The 21,550-nt window shown below is 52.0% G+C and overlaps 7 protein-coding genes across 7 annotated transcripts; 4 read left to right on the plus strand and 3 right to left on the minus strand.

The window, feature by feature from the left end:
* Positions 1–418: 418 nt before the first annotated feature.
* On the plus strand, positions 419–2,316 carry CTAM01_11004 (uncharacterized protein; the record flags this gene model as incomplete). Its single annotated transcript, XM_060527016.1, has 4 exons — positions 419–559; positions 995–1,639; positions 1,721–1,873; positions 1,978–2,316. 4 exons carry the CDS (start codon positions 419–421, stop codon positions 2,314–2,316), a joined length of 1,278 nt encoding a protein of 425 aa, XP_060378345.1.
* A 695-nt stretch (positions 2,317–3,011) lies between these two features.
* On the plus strand, positions 3,012–3,575 carry CTAM01_11005 (acetyltransferase; the record flags this gene model as incomplete). Its single annotated transcript, XM_060527017.1, has 1 exon — positions 3,012–3,575. The coding sequence occupies one exon, from the start codon at positions 3,012–3,014 to the stop codon at positions 3,573–3,575; it is 564 nt and encodes a 187-aa protein (XP_060378346.1).
* Positions 3,576–3,662: 87 nt separating this feature from the next.
* Positions 3,663–4,744, minus strand: CTAM01_11006 (uncharacterized protein; the record flags this gene model as incomplete). Its single annotated transcript, XM_060527018.1, has 4 exons — positions 3,663–3,803; positions 3,872–4,216; positions 4,284–4,349; positions 4,487–4,744. Coding segments are annotated over 4 exons (810 nt in total), but the record flags the coding sequence as incomplete, so codon positions are not given.
* Positions 4,745–5,429: 685 nt separating this feature from the next.
* On the minus strand, positions 5,430–7,304 carry CTAM01_11007 (LCCL domain-containing protein; the record flags this gene model as incomplete). The annotated part of the gene is made up of 1 exon (XM_060527019.1): positions 5,430–7,304. The coding sequence occupies one exon, from the start codon at positions 7,302–7,304 to the stop codon at positions 5,430–5,432; it is 1,875 nt and encodes a 624-aa protein (XP_060378348.1).
* A 1,635-nt stretch (positions 7,305–8,939) lies between these two features.
* CTAM01_11008 (uncharacterized protein) lies at positions 8,940–10,897 on the minus strand (the record flags this gene model as incomplete). The annotated part of the gene is made up of 5 exons (XM_060527020.1): positions 8,940–10,170; positions 10,264–10,298; positions 10,367–10,481; positions 10,546–10,732; positions 10,810–10,897. The coding sequence occupies 5 exons, from the start codon at positions 10,895–10,897 to the stop codon at positions 8,940–8,942; spliced, it is 1,656 nt and encodes a 551-aa protein (XP_060378349.1).
* A 1,058-nt stretch (positions 10,898–11,955) lies between these two features.
* On the plus strand, positions 11,956–16,184 carry CTAM01_11009 (uncharacterized protein; the record flags this gene model as incomplete). The annotated part of the gene is made up of 4 exons (XM_060527021.1): positions 11,956–12,209; positions 12,259–12,918; positions 12,977–13,657; positions 15,878–16,184. The coding sequence occupies 4 exons, from the start codon at positions 11,956–11,958 to the stop codon at positions 16,182–16,184; spliced, it is 1,902 nt and encodes a 633-aa protein (XP_060378350.1).
* Positions 16,185–16,899: 715 nt separating this feature from the next.
* On the plus strand, positions 16,900–17,743 carry CTAM01_11010 (flavoprotein oxygenase; the record flags this gene model as incomplete). The annotated part of the gene is made up of 3 exons (XM_060527022.1): positions 16,900–16,953; positions 17,016–17,597; positions 17,672–17,743. 3 exons carry the CDS (start codon positions 16,900–16,902, stop codon positions 17,741–17,743), a joined length of 708 nt encoding a protein of 235 aa, XP_060378351.1.
* Between the last annotated feature and the right edge of the window lie 3,807 nt (positions 17,744–21,550).

The raw sequence follows: 21,550 nt of genomic DNA on the forward strand, positions 1-21,550 counted from the left end.
CTTGTCGGTTCGATGGAGCAACAAACTAAGGTGGAGCAACATGCAATGCTAAGCACTCAATACATCCTTACAGTGTGCGGCAATGCGTAGAGACATGGACTATTGCTAGACGCTTATCCGCAGCTTCAGCTCCCTCTAGTGCCAACAGCATATGAGTCTATACAATTCTATCAAGTTGTTGTGATGGCATCGTCTCATCTATTTCGTGGGCGCACACATTGTTTCTCTGCAGATACGAGATACCAGAAGTAGGGGATTATGCACGTTATTCAGGGCACCTAGACCTGTCCCAAAATCTCACATCATGCACATGTAACATCGACAGAAGTTTATCATCAGGCTCCGTCCTGACCTCAATCGTGATGAACGTCAGACTGCATTAACCTGTGCATCAAGTGCCCCATTCTCGTCATTTTCAATGTTTGACTCGGAGCGTCGCGAGATTTTGGAGCGGAAAGACCGGTCACAATGGTCTCCAGGAGATGGACACCTCGCGTACTTGGAAGCGTGGGAGGACGGTATGATCTCAACTTCCTCTTTGCGCCACGCTGAAGAGCAGGTACCATGCTGATTAGAAACTATTCGAAAGGTGATTTTGAAGAGGTGCCCATTCTTGCTGGGCCTCTGGAAGACTTCGAAGTTGATGATTGGCTTCGTCAAAGGGGCAAATTTTCACCCGCAGGTCGACAGTCCCGTCCAAGGGCACAAGTCCGTATACTGCTATGCGAACGTTTAGGATTTCGACCTCTGGAGTTCGCTATGAGCCGTAAATCTTTTCTTTCGGTCGAACACGTCATTGGGCTGCCCTCTGTGTCTCTACCGATATTGGAGGGGAACACAGGAACCCAACACGCTCATCTGAAATACAAAAAAGACTTGAGCGGTCGGTCGTTAACCTCGCTCGAGGCATTAGGTACGGGCAATGTAACAACATTTCTAGTACATGCGAGTGATCAATTGATAACGTACTGCTCCAGTCCTAACAATAAAGCAGCCTCAGATGTTCCAGCTTGGAAATCTAGGCATGGCAATGTCCCACCATTTTGAGACCCGCACAACTCTTGCCTTCATTCACGGCTGGGACATCTTCTCCAACAAGTTAAAATTCACCAAGAAACCAATTGCACCTCACATTGAAGCTATTCAGGAGATACTCAAGTCATCACGGAGACTCCTGTCTCATCCCCTACTTCTCCCCACCTTGTTCCTCCGACGGCATTTGACCAGAGCAGAGGACATGAGAAGGCAGCTGAGCTCCATGACAGCGGAAATTGAAAAGGCTATCGGGGTCACCCAGACAGCTCGGCTTTCCGGGAGAACCGTCCAGGATCAACGCATTGTGGAAGAAGTGAAGGCTATGGTCTTGGGCGAGAAGCCGAGGATTCACACGACCGCACGGATTAGCACCACAGCCACTGATGTAATCAATATGAAGGGGACTCTCGAGTGGGACGAAGAATACGTCAAATTTCTCCGCCGTGTCAATGACGATGTCAAAGCTCACCCTCGCGAGGCACATACGCCCCCGGAGGCAGATCTGCAGCTCTGCGGCTTCATCGACCTTCTGGAGCGAGATGCGCAGTCTATCTCATCATATGCAACCAGGATGCAGTCCAGGCTGGAACTTCAATTCAACGTGGTAAGAAATTTTGAAAGACATCGAACCAGGGAGGATCAAGAGTGAAGTCATCCATCATCGCTAACGTTTGACGCACGTCAGCTCTACAATCTTATCGCCCAAGCCGGGAATAGCCTCAATATGCAGCAATCAACACAAGCCGGGCAAGTCGCAGCGCAAGCCGGAATGGACAGCACAGCTATGAAGACAATGGCAGTGGTGACGATGGTTTTTCTTCCTCCGACCTTTGTAGCCGTAAGTCTTACCATGTCGTTGGACTGCCTTTAGTCTTGACTCTTGAGGTGCCTAGCACTGCTGGCACATATTCACGAAGCATCGCTGACCAGTTTTCTCGACAGACAATTTTTAGCATGTCCTTTTTCAACTGGCAAGCTTCATCGTCAAGCGGCGATGACGGCGGTGCCGAGCCCACCATTGTGCCACAGTTTTGGATCTATTGGGCTGTCAGCTTGCCCTTGACCATCGCCATCGTGATTGGCTGGCGAGTGTGGTGGCATTTTCAGAAGGCTTATTATGAGACTAAGTTTCTGACACCAGAGGAGCACGTAGTCTATGAAGACAGAAGCCGTGGCAAGAGCCGTGATAGGAGCCGTGAGAGGAGCCGTGAGAGGAGTCGTGAGAGGAGCCGCGACAGGACTCATGACCCGAGGCGACGGCGGTCACGATATCAAGTATGACGATTCATACTTGCTACTTGGGCACTTGGAGGAATGTGCTTTCTTATTTAAGTATTTTCCCCCTATAGTTGGAAGCGCGCATTCGTATTCGTATAATCCGTTGAGTCACGCTTAACACTCTTATGTTTGGGTGGCAGAAGCACTTGGCACCCATGGCGTGCTCTCAAGCACACTATATCTGAGATACGCCCGATACGCTGGATTGGTTTCTGCTGTGCCCTATGATCATCGGCGATATCTTTACGATTTCGTTACAGGATTTGATAAATTTGAAAAGTAGAATATTCTCCGGCTTTTCTTTGAAAGTTAATTGCCTACTAGCTTCTGAGATCCGGCTTGAATCCTTTCCACATCGGCCTCGGCTTGCTTGTACTTACAGTTTGACCGAGACCATCTGCCAATGTGGGGCCCATCCGACGTCGATACCGGGGACCGGATCGAGAGCCGAGTTGAGTCACGTACCAAAGTTCCTTCTGTAGATAGCAAATACAGATATAACATGGCCAGTTTTCTCTCAGCCTAGCTGAATTTTCACGATTCATACCATACTTTATTCGTCGTCTTTCGTGGAATTCCAAAAGATAACGAATGCCCTACTGTGGGACTTGTCATTCGAAAGGCGCAACTCCAAGCAATTTACACAATCTACCCACGCGCTCCGCCAATAACATCGTTCCGATATACACGCCTCAACCATGGCCTCACCCAGCACCGAAATGCGGGATCGCCGCTGGACGAGAGACTCGTATCTCATCTCGACAGATGCATCTCTCGTCTCCGTCACCCAACTCAACGCTGCATTCGCGTCGGAAGCCGTCTACTGGACCAAAGCCATACCAGAGTCCTTCGTGAGAGAAATGCTGGAAAACTCACTCTGCTTCGGCCTCTACGACACCACCACTTCTCAAAAAGAATCCAGCGGCAGCAGCGGCACCGAGACGAAGGAGTACCATCAATTAATCGGTTTCGCGCGTGTCGTCACCGACTTTGTATCCTTTGCCTACACCACGGACGTGTGGGTTGACCCCACGCTCCAAGGCAAAGGCCTGGGAAGATGGCTCGTGGGATGCGTGCAGGAGGTGCTCGAGCCGATGCCGTATTTGAGGAAGAGCGTGTTGGCTACCGATAGCTGGGACAAGTCTGTGCCATTTTATGAGAAGATGATGAAGATGAGCGTGATTGGCGGGCAGCCGGGAGGCCAGGCGATTATGCAGATGAAGGGGAAGGGGGCGCCTGGGTACACTGAAAAGACCGACTAAAGGCTCACTACTGCAAGTTATAGACATTTGTATCCGGAGTTAGATCTATTCACATGTACGCGCCGAGTACCTATCTAGAATAATACGCTAGACGAGATCTCTGCGTAAGAACACCGTTCTTCGAATGAGCAAGTTGCCATCCGGATCCTTTTCCGGGAACCCGTAAAAGTTGTTGATGGTGTGGATCAGTTTATATCCTCTCCTTTCATACCATGCATGCGTCGGCGTCTACATGAAACCATTATGTCAGTCGTCTACAACTCGCAACGATGTTAAAGGAAGCAGAGTCAACTCACCGGCGGAAGTTTTCCCTGCGCCACAACCATGGACTCCTTTCTCAACTGGTCCTCCTTAGAGACCGTATCCAACATGAGCGTCCTTGCGCAGAGCGGCTCACTGGTGGCCATGCTCTCGACCAAGTCCATGGCGGCCCTGGCGATACCGCAGCTCTGCAGTGCGAATGAAACGTAAAGGCTCTTGATCCAGTAGACGTTTTCCTTGGGAATCGGAAGATTGAGGGGCGCCGCGGCGGGGTTGTCGATGTCGAGAGAGATGTGGCCGACAGGGTGGAAGGACGCGCCTGTTGGGGTTCGTGGGGTTGCGCTGATAGATGCTGCTGTGTCTAGAATGGAATTCTTCTCCTATGGGACGAATGTGAGCATTGATGCACGCACGAGAGAAGGTTTAATGGGATTGGATTGAACTGACTTTGGGGTATTCGGCGATGTGCTTTGCCAGCCTTGCTTCTCGCTCAGGATCCTCATCTGCAAGTACCTGTGAGCGCGGTTAGTGGATGCACTGCTATAGAACACGACGTTCAATATGGGGATGGAGGAGAGTTGCGCCAGTCTCAATAAATTGCTGTGTTTGGCAACTCGAATAGCACCCCCTTTGTGAAAGCATAGACTTACAAGCCAGTAGATGCACTTGAATCCGGTTCGTTGGTTCTCCTGCCATTGCGGCACTAGATCCGAAGCCCAGCCGCATGCTATTCTCTGATCTATCATTCTTGTGACGTGGTCTGGGGACTCGGGATCCCAAGGGATCAATTCGACTTTGGCTCTTGACATTGTGGTGACGTTACCTCTTGCGCGCCCAATCAAAGTGGTGAACTGTCTTTTTGAATCCTTAGTCAAAGCCCGGTAGGAAGAACACAGGGAGTACTGTCGGTTTGAATGAGAGGATTGGAGTTCAGTTTTAAGTTAAGAAAGTGCACTTTGAAGGAATGTCGTGACGGTGAGTCATTAAGTAGTAAAATGTAGCCTAATTCCTCCCGGATTGTCAGACTCTCGCTCTCTGAGGATTATGTTCGGTTGGAGCCGGTCGGCGGGTCTGGAGAACACCTAACTCACTCGGCCGGCTTCTTGGAACTTTCTTCGGCTTCGGTCACTAGAGACGGGGAACCAGGGAAGGATACTCGAGCCGACGCGTTACATTAGCGTTTGTGGGGCGCTCAATGACACCATCATCCCACGCGGGTTATGGGTGGACGGAGTAGAGAAAGACCGTGAGAAACGCTCAACAGTACTCGTCGGGCGCTCGTAAATCGTTTTCGGATGGCCTTCAAGGCAGTCAATCGGGCAGTGCAGCATTCAAATCGAGGGGTAAACTGGTTGGCTGCCCGCACCTAGAGGCTGAGAGTATCTTCATGCATGACAATATCACTGGTGCTTACATGTTCAACGAACCCTTACTTTCTTAACGATTGACCTCATGTCAAAAACTTTGAAGATGCTTGTTAAGATGTGATTGATTATCTTGTAGGATCCATGTCGCTCCCCAATAAACAAAGTAGCCACGATTAAACGCCCCCTTCCATTCTATCCGGTCATGCAAATGTTATGCTAAAGTCTACTATGAAGGCATCACCCACGACCCGTTCGAGAACCACGTCCCGGCCTGTGTATAGTCTAGCGTCACACCGTCCTTCATGTACGCAAATCTAAAATACTCGGGAAGCACCATCTTGGCCTTCCTCAACCACACAAACTCGTTGTCGACGGGGCCATCGGCAAAATAATACCGGAACCGCTCGACGTCGTTGACTAGAGCGCTGATACCGTCAAACTCGTTGGCGATATTTGGCGGTATGAGCCAGCTGAAGGTTACACTAGGCTCAAAGGAGCCCGTGGAGAAGATTGGTTTCGCAATTTGCGGGAGCAACGAGTTGAAGGGGCCGTCCTCGCGCAGCTCATCAGGCGTCTGGAGTACCGAGTCAAAACCCCATCGCGCGATCCCGTTGACGAAGAGGCCCAGCAGCATCCCCTGGTAGAACAGAGACGTCCGCGTCTGCATGCTGGTACCAGGGAGCAGACAGAATGCCATGATGTAATGGTGCACGCGGAGGTCCACACCCGGAATTGAGACGCCGACAATGACGGCAGCCAGGAAAAGCGAATAAAGCGCAAGGAACCGGGGTAGTCTCCCCTCAAGCCAGAAGAAGTAGACCTGCTTAGCCATCACAAAGGTCAGGATGATCAAGATGAGGGCCAGCGCAGGCTTGGCGCCAGGCTGGTGCTCAATGTCGTGTGCCGTGAGGCGCTGGATCGGCATCCATCCAAAAGTATAGTTCGACAGCGCGCCGAACCAGAACCCTCCCAACCAGAGCGCCGTCTTCTCGAACTGGGCTCTCACATCTGTGAGGGTTCGTTTGACGCAGAGCCGGTAGAGCACGGCGGCGCAGAAGAGTGCAGGAAGCAGACGACCGGTGAACTTGGAGATACGATCCGGCAGGACGGAGGCAGCGTGCCGCGATGCTGTGGGCGGATCGGAGCCGAAGCTGACATGGGCAAAGATGCCGACAAAGGAGACGAAGAACTGCCACGCCGGGCTCGTTGTGAAGAGGGAGAAGATGGAGGTGAAGAACATGGATGTCGGTAGGAGAGCCTGGCGGGGGTCACGCTTGCCGCACTGCAGGGACGGGTCCGAAGTGAGGTTGTACGACAGCGGGAAGTACGAGTCAAACGGAACGGTCTCGACGCCGTTCTTAGTCGTGCTATTGAACCCTGCGTGCTGACCGACGCGACGAAGACGGCCGCAGCCTCCGCTCAGGTCCGTCACGATGCCTGCGTGGATCGCTGAAGCGCAAATCATGGAGTCGCCGCGGTAGATCTCGTCGCCTACGACCAGCGGCTGGTAGACGATCTCCCGGTCACCGACGGCGTGGGGGTTCAACAACTTGTGAGCCATGCAGTTTGCCGGACACCTGAAAGAAAATGAAGAGTTCGTAAAGGGCCTGCAGTCGGCACCGTCGAGCCCGCACCCATTCTTGAAGCGCCAAAGGGTGTCGCCGCAGTCCAGGTTAATGACTTCCCTACCGAGCCCATCCCTGATCGCCCGGGACGACGCGAGTGGAATGGAGAAGGCGACGGCCCACAGCGCCAGGAACACGGCAACGACGACGGCCTTTCGGCGCGGCGTCGGCGCCACGAGGTACAGCAGACGCGGCGGCGCTTCCTGGACAGCGGGCAGGACGGGCCGGATGACATGTACGCGCGGCGGTTGAGGTCCGGCGAGGCAGTGCCGCTTGTGGGGGACGTGAGGGCCGAACTTTTGCTGCGAGAGCAGCGAGGGCGTGCTGGATGTGCTCTCCTCGAGCTCGTAGCCTTCTTCTCCGTCGGCTAGGAACTGTGCCTCCTCGTCAGCGCTCCGGCGCGACGACGCGTCATAGTCGTCGTCCATGTCCTTGAATGGGCGGTCCCCGACGCGGGGACCATCGCCGGCGCCCATTCTGTCTTCAACCTTCACCGATCCCTCACTTGGCCCTCTCGCCTCGTCTGTCTCTCGCACACCTCCCAGGGCGTGTTCTCTCTCAGATTAGGCGTTCACCGAGTCAGTCTATGAGTACATATGAGTACGTATGTGCGATTGACTGAGTGAATAATGTAAAGCGTCGGAATTGAAAATCGACCAAAAGTTGCTGACAGATGACGTGTGGAAAAGCAAGGCTGTGTCTTTTCCCTCTCAGCTCTCAGGGGGTGGGAAGATCCCGAACAGGCAGCAAAGAAACAAAGGAAGACAAAGGGACGGCTGGCGCTTAACGGAGGCGACGTGGTCGAACTTTAGACTTTCAAGAGCCACAAAGAGGATAAGGCCGCCATCAACGAACGCCTCCCAAAAGCCTCAAAAGGAGCTCCTTCAAGGGTGGAAATTAGTACGGTGATCGGAAGGATCGGAGGGGCGCGCTACGCTCAGGAGGGGGAGCCGCCGTGTTTGCTGTCTGCCCAAATGCCACGCTTCTCGAGTCCCTTGCCCTCGCTCTACCGCTCTTCCAGTCCTCTGCCTCCTCTGTGACACGAGCGTCAAAGCTTCTTTTTCTCTTAAGGGAGACGAGACGCCAAACTGAGACAAACAGTGGAGATGTTTCCAGGGATCTGCTGCGGTTAATCGGCGCCGTCGGGGTGCGCTTCCTTTGGCTCCCCTGCTGCCATGTTTTTGTCTGAACCACTGGGATTCCATCCTTTGTTAAGCGAACAACTGTCAACTCCTAGTCTCTTTCGACTGGTTCACAAGACTCTTGAAGAATCCAAGATGACTCTCAAGTCTTCAAAGGACAGGAGGAGAGAGCCTTGCAATCGTTTTCGGTTGGATTTTCCGAAGCCAGCGACCCGAATCTGGCTTACTCAATCTGAAACTAACAAGGAGCGCCTTGGCCAGGGTCTCACAGGGCAAATTTTAGCTCAAGATGAGACTAATATAGCTATCGATACGAATCGGCGGTGAGTCGGGGTGAAGAAATCAAATCAAAGCAAAGCAAAGCAAACGAGGGCAAATCTCGGCCTGAGAACCCAAACGTCGCCCTCATCTTGGGAACTGTCAGAGTGACACTAATCGCGAATGTGAATACTGAGCCTCACTTCAGCGGCTGAAGAAGCCTCAAACCAAAAGAACGGATGGCCCCGAGGCACCAACGGGGCGTCGCTACCGTGGTTTCTAGCGTGCGGTCCAGCAAAGTCAAATCTCCAAATGACATCAATTGACTTTGAATCTGCATCATAATTTTTATGAGTAGCAGAATCACTTACCTAGGTACCACAGTAGTCGACGAAAAGATTGGCATAATGCAGTACTTACACAGTCATTCCTAAGAGTTGGGACACTTTCACATGGTCACGGGTACACATCCCGCGTCTCTGGGAGATATTATGGTGACAGTCCTCTCAGTTTCAGTTCGTTTAGCTAATGCTGTTTCCCAATTATGGCATCAGAAATCGAGGGGTTTGGTCGACTGCCTCTACGAGGCGACGTAGTAGCTAGCCCTAGGGACTCATGTCCTGATACATTCTGTCGCGTGCTCAACTTAATTACTAATACTCATCCGGTCGAAGGACCATGTTCCCGATAATACCTCGTCTACAACTCTGCTCAGATGTCACAAGTATACTCCATCGTCAGATCAACCCGGGGAACACCCTCAAACCCAGCAGGAACCGCGTAAGACACGTTATAATACCAGTGGTTTCTCAACTGCTGCCCATAGGAAATCGGCAGCTTGTCCAACCCTGGGGCCGAAACATTGACGCTCAGGCACGGCAGCTCTTCCAATCCGGTAATCGTCTTCCCGCCCAGCGTCCACGAAGGCGGAATCCCGGATAGCGCAAACGTGAAAATATCAGACCCTTCCTGCGTGCTGTTCGGATATGACACGCTGAGTGACCTCTCGCCCGCCACGGCCGAAATGGTCGATGCCGAAGGGTACAGCAGGAAGAAGCCGATGTACGGGTACGGCGTGTGCAACGGGTCCGAAGCCCAGTGCACGATCGCCGGCACGAACTGATCCCCGCGGTTCTTGGTCTCCGCAAGCTCCTGTCCACCGATCATGAGTGGCGCGCTAACCCACGACGTCGTCGTGCGCGTGGCGTCCGAATCCAGTTTCTCCTTGACCTCGCGCGTGATGCTGCGCTCGCCGGCCCAGGGGCCCTTCGCCTTGAGCGCCGCCGCTGTGCTGTTGGAGATGTGCCGGGCCACTGTGTCAGAAACCAGCGCAATCGCCGCGCCCTGAGCTGCATCGAACAGCAAATCGCCCTCGCCCTTGGGCGGCTGAGGCCCGTACTCGCGCCCGAAGACGGCCCACCAGTACATGGGCAGAATGGATGAGTGCTTGGTCATGTCGCGGGTGTAAGCGCGGTCATAAGGGCCGACGAGGTTGCCCAGGTAGGGGTTATAGTGCGCTGCAATGTCATCCCACAGCTTCGTCAGAATGTACTCGGCGTTCTTCGTCAGTGTTGCGTTGCGGGGACCATAGGCGATGTTGGCGGCTAGAGCCCAGACGTCCATGCCGTAGTAGTTTGGCGCATTGTACTCCCCAAGGGTATTTGAGCCGTTAGACTTGAAGAGCTCAAGCAGCTGGGACCCTTGAGTGTTTGCGAAGTTGATAAAGGTTGCGTTGCTGCGACGGGCGCCGATCCAGCCTACTGTAAGGGCACGCATGAGGCCCGGGTTGGAGTATCCCAGTATGAGGTTATCGCCTTCGGGGTAGCTACCGTTGCGCCTCATTGCGCCAATGGCTTGGATCTCGAGCGCATCTTCAATTTTCTTGACGAGGTCTGCGCCCAGGAGATCAGAGTAAAGTTCGACGTCTTGTACTAGTTGAGTCCTGGATCATATTAGTATCATTGGATCCTTGTACGTCCTCGAACCCTTCCAAATGCCATGATGTTGGACTCCTTCAATGTTTCCAAAGACTCACCCTATAAATTCTCTCCAATTTGGGTCGTAAGTAGTCTAGATTTGTGGTCAGCGGATTGCGTCTGGGTTGGCAACCACCGCTTTTGCACTTAGACTATGCTCACATAGATCTTGGGAGGGTACAGCTCAGAATCCGGCGTTGGGTCCGGCTCGTCGGGCGACAGCTTGAGAGTGCCATACCACGCCGATTCGTAGTCCGAGGTCATCTGGCTCGCCAAACTGCATCGTAGTCCACAAATTAGCACTCTCAACCACTCTTAAACTCTTCATCCAACCGACTGACATGTTCTCAATCGCCGCCTTTGCGTTCTCCACGTCGTCGCCCTCATTGCGATGGAGCAGACCCGCCGTGTACCAAGCCGTGAAGCGGACGGACCACGGACCCTTGTCTTGGTACCAAATAAGGTTGTACGAGTCGTCCCATCTGGAGTCCTGGACCCCCATAGAGTAGTCGAATAGACTTTGGGCATCTAAACAGTAGTGTAAGTCAATCTGGACTACCTACTTGATATCCTAGATTTCTTCTATGTCTCTGGCGTTTACTTACTTGCGGAAAGCTCTGGCTTGCTGGCCGCGGCGGACCCTAGCGTTGCGCCAGAGGCCACAAGCGAAGCGACAGCTAACTTGAGATGCATGGTGCTTGTAGGAATGCGATGAGAAGTACGGAGCAAAGCCGGGAAACACTTTCCAACCTGACGTATCCATCTCCCTGCCGTCTCATGCCAGCTACTATATACCGAAAGTGACCCTCAGCGATCACATAGTGGATATCACAGCAAGTCCATAAGGGAATTGATCAATTATTCCGTTCACACGCGAGCACCTAGCCGGGGGTAGATCACCACTCATCAAGAAACACCATCATCAACCCCTCACGCCAACCTCACTCAGGCTTCCTCGACCGAACTGCTCCTAGCCTCCCTGGCCTCTCTACAGGTCCGCCAATCACAGATACCAATTTCAGCTCTACAAGCCCCGGTCCGAACCGGGCCGGAACCGGTGGACCATCACCGTACCCCGGGCGAGGTTACATACCCCAACTTTGGTCTTAGTGAGCTGCGCTTGGGCGGAGTCTAGGTAAACGGGTTTGCGGGGTGAGATCCAAGAACCACGCGTTGGTCTCGGGAATGGCACCATAAGAGAGCCGGGGATAAACGTCGGGAAGATCATAGAGGCTGCTGGGGCAAACCCGATATCCAGTGCTTGTATAGCTGCGTGATTCGATAGTGAAGAACCTAGTCTCCGAGGGGATGGTACAGCCTCCACTTCTACAGAGGTCATGTTACCAGCGGCATATCTATCGTCGCTCCTGATTCGGACGCATTTCGCCCGAGTATCTCGCCAGTGGATGATAGGCGCAGCCTACCCGAGCCCATGGATCCTTTGAGAAAACCCTGCCGGTATCTCCTGATCTCCCCTCGGGAGCTCCTATCGGCAGGCTGAGGTTTACACGACCCCAACAATCTCTACTCTGGGAAATGTCCTACGTGACTCCGGCCCGGAGGTTGGCCGGACATAGTAACATCGAGCCTGCTATCGGGAGCCGAGTGGGATACGAACGGATCGGGCCTGGCTTGTTATTATCTCGGAGCTCGTAGCATAATAACGACACCGTGTCCCCCGTCCCTACGGGATTCTGCCATGTTGAGTGTCTTCGGATTAATAGGCAATGTCTCGTTCTTCGACCGCAGCAATGTCGCAAAACGCTGCCGCAAAAACTGAGCCGGCCGGCGGTATCCCCGTTACTGTTGACGCTGCTATCGCGAACAAAAGAGGGGCATTCGCTTGGTTCTCAAATGCGGGAATCGTCAAGCTCAACTGTGTCATCGCGCTTTCATTGGTATCGAGCTACGCAACCGGCTACGATGGCTCAATGATGAATGGCCTCCAGTCTCTGGACACATGGCAGGAATCATTCAATAACCCTGGAGCTCAGGAGCTGGGACTGTGAGTATTCTCATTCGCCCAACGCTGAGTCTGCCCTAACATCAGAGAGACTGAATGCGATCCAAAACGTGGGCCAGCTCCTCGCACTCCCCTTCTGCGCCTGGTTCTGCGATCGCTTCGGACGCAAACCCGCCCTCCTAGTCAGTGCCTCCATCCTCCTTATCGGTGTCGCCCTCCAAGGCGCAGCCCAGAACGTCGCCATGTTCATCATTGCTCGCGGTGTTCTCGGCTTCGGCCTCGCGCTCAATATCACCGCCGCGCCTCTTATGATCATGGAGCTCGCGTACCCGTCCCAGCGAGCGCCGCTAGTATCCATCTACAATTCTCTCTGGGGATTGGGAGCTTTGAGCGCCGCGTGGATTACCTTTGGTACATTTCGAATCGGGAACACGTGGGCTTGGAGGATTCCTTCGATCTTGCAGGGACTTTCGAGCGTGGTGCAGCTCGGGTTGTGCTTCTTTATCGAAGAGTCTCCGAGATGGCTCATCTCAAAAGAGAGGGATGCGGAAGCCGAGAGGCTGTTGGTGAAGTACCACGCCAACGGCGATGCTTCTGACCTCATCGTTCCATTGGAGATGGAGGAAATTAGGACGGCACTGAGGTTGGAGGCGGAAGCATCGCGGACTACGTCGTACATGGCTTTCTTCCAGACACCAGGTAACCGGCGCCGTTTTCTCATCATTCTTGCTGTCGGTTTCTTCTCACAGTGGTAAGTCATACGCTTTGCTACCTCGCCTATTCATCACCATCTAAGTCTATCTTGATAGGAGCGGCAACGGTTTGATCAGCTACTACCTGACCTTGATTCTCAACTCGATCGGGTATACCTCCCAAGACACGCAGACGCTAATAAACGCCCTCATCACTCTGTGGGGATTATTCTGGGGTCTCCTCGCCTCCGTTCTCGTCAACCGTTTCCGCCGCCGAACGATGTTTCTCGCTTCGACTATCGGATCCCTCGTGTGCTACGTCATCTGGACAGCACTTCAAGCAACATATGAAAAGCAAACCGACCTCACTGGCGCAGGATCCCCGGGCCTCGCAAAGGGTGTCTTGGCCATGATCTTCTTGTACAACGTCACGTTCACTGTGGGATGGGGCGCGCTCCAGGTCACCTACGTCGTGGAGATTCTGCCCTTCAACTTGCGTGCCAAAGGCTTGGTTCTTTACAACTTGTTCGTGGCACTGGCGTTGATCTTTAACCAGTACGCCAACCCGATTGGCGTGACGAACTCAAAGTGGAAGTACTACATCACGTATGATGTGTGGCTGGCTTTTGAGGCTGTGGTGGTGTATTTCCTGTTTGTGGAAACAGGAAAGATGAGCCTGGAAGAGACTGCAGTCATTCTTGATGGCAACGAGGATAGACTGACCGAAGAGGTGGCTCGGAAGACGGAGAAACTTGCCTTGGAAACACATGCGCATGTTGTAGAGGACAATAACCATGAGTGAGCGGATCGGAGCCGCTGGAAGCAGTGACATACCTCGACAGGATGTCCATATATTCTCATCCCTGGATACCTATTACTTAGGTTGCATAATACAGTGTGGATACATTTAAGTGTTGGTAGTGAGAACTTGATCCTGAATGAATTAATCTGCACAAAATCACAAGTAACTGAATCAAGATCCAATTGCTCTTTTGACTGAGTTGAACTTATATTTCACGGTGTTCAATGGTACTGAGGAATGCCCTTCGAAGGAACACCTGCACCGAATGCCGAAGCTTGGTTCATCAGCAATGATAATGACTTTTTCATTAATGCTCTGCGAAGGCATGCCTACAACTATCTAATCAACATGCCGCTGGGCTACCACGAGACGGATATCATCCACACCTCTTTCAACCGGGAGGCCAGTTTGAAGGGGCCTCCGCTAAACGCGTCGGTGTCAATCACAATGCAAGCGTACGTGACGAATCTTGAATTGATTGGCTGCCCAAACGGCGTGAGCCTTCCATTTATGGTTGAAATGCAACTTACATGTCAATCTATGACGGACTCCCTGTTTCACATAGCGATGCAATAGACAGATTCTCTTTGTGGCAACAGGCGGACTGCAGATGTCAACCAGCCGCCTACGAGACTGACATGACCCCCTCACATATCAAGCAAAAGCACTATAGACAGATCTTAAGTCTAGACTTTCGATTTATCTATCAAGTGATTCGTAAAGCATTGGCATCTAAACACAAAGTTATCCACTATTGCTATACCCCGTCATCAACGAATCTAAGCCCATGCTGGAATACACCCCAACTCTCTTTGCCTACCTTAGCCTTCACTCTTACTTACGCCACCTCATGTCTATTTATTCCGAAATCTTTGTCCCTTCAATAAGATGTCTGATTTGACACCGTGTAGTCGCAAGTCCGCTTTGAAATCGAATCCCTCTTGACTCCATGTTTTGTCAACATGACCGATTCGACCAGACCAAAGTTAGCACGATGGGATTCAATGACCACTAATTTACGCACGTAAGTTACTTCGCTGAGGAACTGGGCCAAAGCGAGAATAATATTATGCGGCAGCATAAAAACGGTCGTCGCCGAGAGCAAGTTACAGATTCTGTCCAAGCTTGCCGGAGCCTCCATGTCGGGGTGGCCGGCCCCGCACGCAGGACTCAGAACATGAAACACCTGGGTGATAGAGCATGGCCGTCTAGCCGCCAAAGGCTCTGGTTTGTGCCAGGCGAACTAAGATACACGTACTTGATCAAGTTCTCTATCAAAATTCTGCACTGGTGGATGTGGTGATGATAGTCATCAGTTGACACTTTTGGCGAATACTTTAATATGGTTGTCGCCTCGGCGGAGAATGTCCTTCGGCAAACGATGCTTCAATTTGGCACGGAAGTCAAAATCAGAAAGTCCGCTTGTTCCAAAGTCTCGGCTATATTGCAGTTGTCACATCATCACCTTTCTCGACCTTTATTCATAAGATTAGAGTTCAAATAACTCCACTTTCCAGGCTGTACCAAGGACGTCTCTGACGATCGCTGGCGGCCTCGGGATGCAAAGCACAGCTTGCCAGCGCCTTGCCAAGAGTGCCGCCGAGTGAACGACTCTACTCAAGTGGATCGTCCGACGCCCGCTGTCAAGTATGAGAAAACTTGGGTACCGGTGCCCTTCCAGTTGCTTCAGACTTTATTTTAGTAACGAAGACAGTATGCATTGGCCCGCAGCTCGAAAGTCAGTTTTGCATCAGCAGGGCAGCTCCTGTTTCGTGTTAGCAGCACCGGCTTCTAGAAGCAGTCTCTGGCTGCTCTGGCTGCAAGGTTCGAGTCAGTCAATGCTGTGCTTGGTGATGCACCCAGCCAGCTGCGCCCAAGTCTTACGACATCGAGAACGTGAAGTGCAATGTAGGTAATGCAGCAAACCGAAGACCCATCCGATAACAAATCGGTTCATGTGGGATAAATACCCCAGGCCCGGCCTAAATAGTTTCTCGAGTCTCGACTTTCTCAAGCAGCCAAACACCACCTCCCACTTTGATACAGAGACAAACATTCTCTTCCGAACCCAGCATTCGAATTGCATCTTTATCTTTCAACAATCGATTCGAGCGTTCAATATGAAGTCATCCGTCCTTACAATGACCGTGGCCTTCTTGGGGCAAGTACACTCGCTCTGGATTTTGAAAAAAACGCACATATTAACCGACTTACAGTGCAGCAGTCTCCCAAGAGATCTTCCGTTGCCGTTGCGCGAGTGCAAGCAATTTTGACGTAAGCCTGGAAGGTATCTCAAGCCTGTGTACCTCCAAGGGCGGAGAGATTGAGAGCGCAGGCTTGTGCGTCAAGGTGCCCTCCAGATTTACAAACGACGAGTGCACAAAGGTCGAAGCCGGGGCCAAGGGCGACTGTATCGTCGACACCACCTCCGGCGGGTCCACCAGCTCCGTGTCGTCGCCCGCCGCTACGGCACAAGCTACTGCGAAGCCTAGAGCCGTCGATCCTCAAGCTTGGGTGGCCTAGATGGTTAAGAGGACGAGTTGTTGCCGATGAGGGCTTGCAGGGTATATCTACTATCCTGCCAAATGTCGCCCGACTCTTTGAACTTAGTAGCGCTTACTTAAGATACCACTATAAATCAGTCTTGATTTTACCCACCTCCACGAGACTTGATGTACTACCGTGTTTACGATGTTCGATGGCACCACGCCTTAGGTCATGTGAAACTGCTTGCTGGGGATTGTTCCGTGGTCCCTGGTGCTGTGTGTTGAATACTTGAGTCGGCATTCACGCCGTTGGAAGCTGTGCACAGGCCAGCGATCATGATGGAATAAGAGCAAGGAAAAATGATGAAAGTCTACAAACAAGATAGTTCAAGGGTTCACTTCGTCTTTACGGTGGACAGTTGTTTGGTTCTCAGTCAGGTATTACGGCAAATCGGCAAGTGGGCATGTGAAATTGGGCCCGAACTGTCCGAAAGCGTAGCTACCGAAGCGCCGAATACTCCGACCCAGTGACGTCAAACGGTTCCGAGTGTCGGACGACGGCGGGAGTTCAATAGACCCCTCACTTCATCAGTTGGCTTCACTGACCAAGGGAAATTCGGACTTCAACCTGACTTTGGTTATAAATTGCCAAGAAGTAAACTACATAGACTCACTGAACTTTCGATCTTCGGGTAACCTTTCACGCTTAGAGTTCATTGAGCATTTCTTCGACTTTCACAACCTTGTTTACAATGTTTTACCAGCCCGGTGTTGATGATCACGGTTTACCATATGATCCATTTAAAGTGAGTTGCCCATCGCATCCCAAAAGACGCTATCGACTTTCCCGCTGAACATACGTGTCTAGGCATGCGTAGTACCTCGTGCGATTGGATGGATCTCATCCGTCTCACCCGAAGGCGAGCACAACCTAGCCCCCTACAGCCAGTTCACAAACGTCAGCTTTGACCCGCCCATGGTCATGTTCAGCGCGAACCAAACGTACGCTGAAGACCGAAAAGATACCGTCAACAACATTGAGCGTACCGGAAGCTTCTGCTGGCAGCTCGCAACGTACCCCCTCCGGGAGAGCGTCAACATCTCGGCGGAAGCCATCGGCCCCAACGAGGACGAGTTTGAGAGAGCTGGCCTAAAGAAGACTTGGTCAAAGAGTCTGAAGACGTCCGTACCCATGGTTGCCGATTCGCCTGTCCGCTTCGAGTGCGAGTATATGCAGACAGTGCGCCTTCCCGGGAAACCGCCAATGGGAACTGTCGATGTTATTTTTGGCAAAGTTGTCGGCGTTCATATTGATGACAGCGTCTTGACGGATGGGAGGATTGATGTCTCCAAGACGAATCCAATTGCCCGACTAGGGTACTTCGAGTACGGTATCATAAACGATCGCTTCGAGATGATTGTACCTGGAGATAAGCGCATGCTCATTGGGGTAAGTTAAGTGCCTTTCAAGACTCACAAAGTTACGAGCGAGGTGATTTATTGACTTCTGACTTTCTTATTCAGCTCGAGGGTAACGCAAGTAATCACACCAAAGACAACCTCAAAGGAGCTTCGGGTGCGGATGCCTCCACCTGAAAGAGTAAATACGAGATTCAGATTGCCTCCATATAATATTAAAGACCCAAAAAACCTCTCAAGATGGACTGTGGGATTCTGTCCGAGGATTATCGGCTGCTTCGTGTTTGAGCATCTTCAAATGTACCAAGCAGTTACCGAAAGCAAAGTGTTCGTGGACTCGAACTGCATTGTTGTCTAGCTCAGGATTCTAGATATCAACAAGCCTATATCCAGACTCCAAGGATCTAATAGATGATGCCGTCTGGTGTTGACAACAAGCTCTCAACTAACTTTGGTGACTATATCTGGGATATTAAAACGTTCGGCATTGAGATGACTATTTTGATTTATCATTATAGAATATCCCAGATGGACTTAATAAGTCACCGATACAACTATCGAGGTGCGGAATACGTCAAGATCTTATGTTATCTGACTGGCGATTGAGATTCTAGTTGTCTGTGACCACCTATGAATCTTCGTTACGTTTGTTTTGTTCCCAAGCGATCGAAGTGTACAAGTTTCATTCTATTCTACTTGCGCCATACTAGGTAAATCATATAGTCACGCAGCCTTTTCAATATCGAATTTGCTCGAAACTTGCTCATCAATTCAAATTTTGTCTACTTCGGCCGGGATCAGTAATCGAGATCTGGAGTGAATGCCTGCAATCCGACGCTGGGGGCCCAGTCAAAGGCGCGACACGCATGCAAGCTTATCTTGTAAGGCTAAAAAGAGGTTGCCAGAAGTGTGCTCTGACCCGATTCTCTGGATAGGGCGGCTTCCTTTATTGTAATCCCAGTAGTCTGGCAGGTTGCAGAATGCGGATAGAGCGCAGCGCTATTCACAGCGCCCTAGACATGGGGTTGCCAACTAAAAGAAATTTCCTATCTTCCGCCGCGATACTCAAGAACTCTCCTCAGGCGCATTTTCAAGCTTTGCACGCGGTCGCGTTTCTCGTAGAATAGGCGCATTGTGTAAAGGAATGAATTGCCGATTATACTCAAAAGAATGAGCCTCGCGCACGGAGAAACGAGCGCCAGTTGAGACCATAGTCAGTTCAGCGACTCGAATTCTTCAGGCATTGAGAATGTATCTTTGGCTTCGTGGTCACTGAAGCATTTTTCACCCGGAGGGATCTATCGTCGCATTGCATACAGCGACTGGGGGGGCCGTCTGGTTAGCCGGCATGTGGGAGGTTATCGGTTTGCTCCCAGAGTCCCAGACATCAGCCTGCCCGATTAGGCAGTGCAACCCACCAGTACCGCAGGTTACATGCACCTTATTCTCTACCTTAGCTTCAGAAACGAACAGTTGATCCGGGATCCGAGAGTCTTGCAGAGCCTCATGGACGACACTATGAAGCTTGGGAGCTTTCAACCCAAACACAAGGTCGTGATGACTTCAACTTCTTGCACAGCAACATGCTGACACTGTAATATCTGTGCCAAGCCGGTGTCATTACGAACCCAGTCCCTATCGGCCCCACAGAGCCTGTTGCTTGGCAACCTGGAAATGGACCTCGTCAAATGGGGCCTCGAGGATCGATGGAGTCTTCACATGCCACGCATGGACGCACTATGTGGTTCTCCAATTCAACCCACCGGGCCGTTGTGGTTCTGTACTCTAACATAAACTACGCTGACATCAAAAAGCCAGAACAGACGATCTAGCTGCATAACGGTCCCAGTGAACAAGTGGAAAAATCGAATCCGAACACGACACCTCCGCCCTCCGCGAGACTACCCGCGGGAAGATGTCCCAGAAGCTCTCGTCGCATGGCCTAACTTTGTGATGCCATATCAGCGAAGTTTGAGCGAATGCCCCTTAGCGCGGCTACGTGGTTTATCTCCTTCCTATTTCCCTCCACCGTACCGGCCTGGCCCCAGAATATCTGCGATGCCTGCGCAGTGCCGAGAAATATCAGGGGAAGCTATGGCCGGGACGGAAAACATCCACCGCTGGTTCCAAGACGGACATGCGGCATGCCGTCATCTCTCGTTTGCCCCTCACGTTCTTCTCAAGCCTCATCAATGTCTCTGCCGGTGCCGCCGCCCACGGCCCGCACGGGGGGATTGCTAACCCGGAATTTCACGAGAAGACCAAGAGAGGAAGACAGAGATACGTTGCACGGACAAGAAAGAGGCAGATATCCTGCTTGCTTCTGCTGAATATGAAGCCTGCCATTCAGTATGATTACGCGAGTCACGCGATCGGGCGGCACCGAGCCCATCCGGCCTTTTCCCCTCCCTCCTTCTCTCGCTGCCCCCAGATTCCTCAATCCCTCAGCCACTCGACTTCACTATCATCCCCGAGAGGCCCCGTCCAGACGCGCCCCTCTTCCTTCGCTTGAATTAGTCAAACGTTAAACGGCAGTTGACCCCAGTCAACGAAGCAAGCCGAGCTTCCTAGTTGCGGCTCTTGGCGAAGACTCCGCAGCGTTAATCGACTATCAGGACAGGGGAAGTCGGGCGCTATTCGCTTCTAACTGGCGCGCTCTTGGGCGGAGCATCCAGTGTCATCAGTGAAGCTGGCATGGCCACTGTCATCGCTGCACGTGTTGAACAGCCTGAATGAGAAATCCGAGCGCAGTTCCCCACAAGCCAGCACGGAAAAGCACCGCCTTCGCACGCGCCAATTTCCAAATGGGAAGACACCTTCATCAAAAGGCTTGATGATCATTTCAGGAAGCTGGCTGCCAACGCAGACATGGGATGAACGCATCGTCTTACTCGCCTCAAGGTTACTCACCAATCTAGATGTTTGCATGTCGGTTTTCATCTTCCGACGTCGAATCCAGAATGCGAACCCACACGATCGATAGGAATACGAGGTTGTGGGAAAAGGCAATATGTCATTTCTTGGTGTCTTCACTCAACACAGAAGGCCGCAGCTGCAGAGTTGCGCCAGAGTCCATGTCCTCCTCGAATGCAACAGCGCTTACCCGCATATTCTGCCCCAGACCATTCACCCACCATCACGCATGGTCCTGTACCTGAACCTCGCTGATCAAAGACCGCATCGGGGCAGCTTTCTAGTTTAGACCGCGATGCCAGTGCTCTTTGGCCGGCAATTGGGCCATATGGGGATCTCCCGCCTCCAGATAGTCTATTGCAAGACCCCCTCTATGGTCGGAAATCAGGACGGATGTGGCAGGCGGGAAGAGGTTAGGGCGCGTGTGGAGTTTGCGTAGCTTTTTAATTAAGTCCTGGTCAGTTCGTAATCCCTACATCGGGTGGCCCAACCAATGTCAACACGCGACCTTCCACATTAAGCATAAGTTGAACTAATATGGCTCCTCTGTTAAGGTAACCTCCGACGGTCTTGGTAAACAACTCCCAAGCAAATCAAGAGCCGGAAACCCTTTCCAATGTCTCATTCAATGGTAAGTCAGCTCGAGTCAATTCATGCCTCCAGCCAACCACAATTCTGCCTCCGCGGGGCTAGTGGTGGTCGGTCCTCTCATTTACCTTAGATAATCAGATTTGATGTTCTTTGAAGTTCGATCCATCGGCGTAAAGTTCGAGACCCCTTTCTCGCTTGACTATGCTGCCGTAGTCGGAGCTTGAACCCGCGCCAGAACCACACAGACAACATGACAAAAGATCCAACTCCCAGATATCAACCGGGGAGGAGGCCTGAGACAAGGAAGTTGAACCGAAAAGCTCGGCGCGCTTGAAAACAGCGGGTAAGGAAGTAGGTCAGCTTTAGCTTTCTGGAAGGTAATAGCTCCTAAACAAGCATGTTCGTTCTCGCGTGCTCCCATGGAGTCGGGGAACCCACAACTTTCCTTGCTCAAGTACCTGGCACCTCTCGCTCTAGGAC

The sequence above is a fragment of the Colletotrichum tamarilloi genome, assembly GCF_030869305.1.
Source record: "Colletotrichum tamarilloi strain Tom-12 chromosome Unknown Scaffold_56.1, whole genome shotgun sequence".
Taxonomy (NCBI): domain Eukaryota; kingdom Fungi; phylum Ascomycota; class Sordariomycetes; order Glomerellales; family Glomerellaceae; genus Colletotrichum; species Colletotrichum tamarilloi.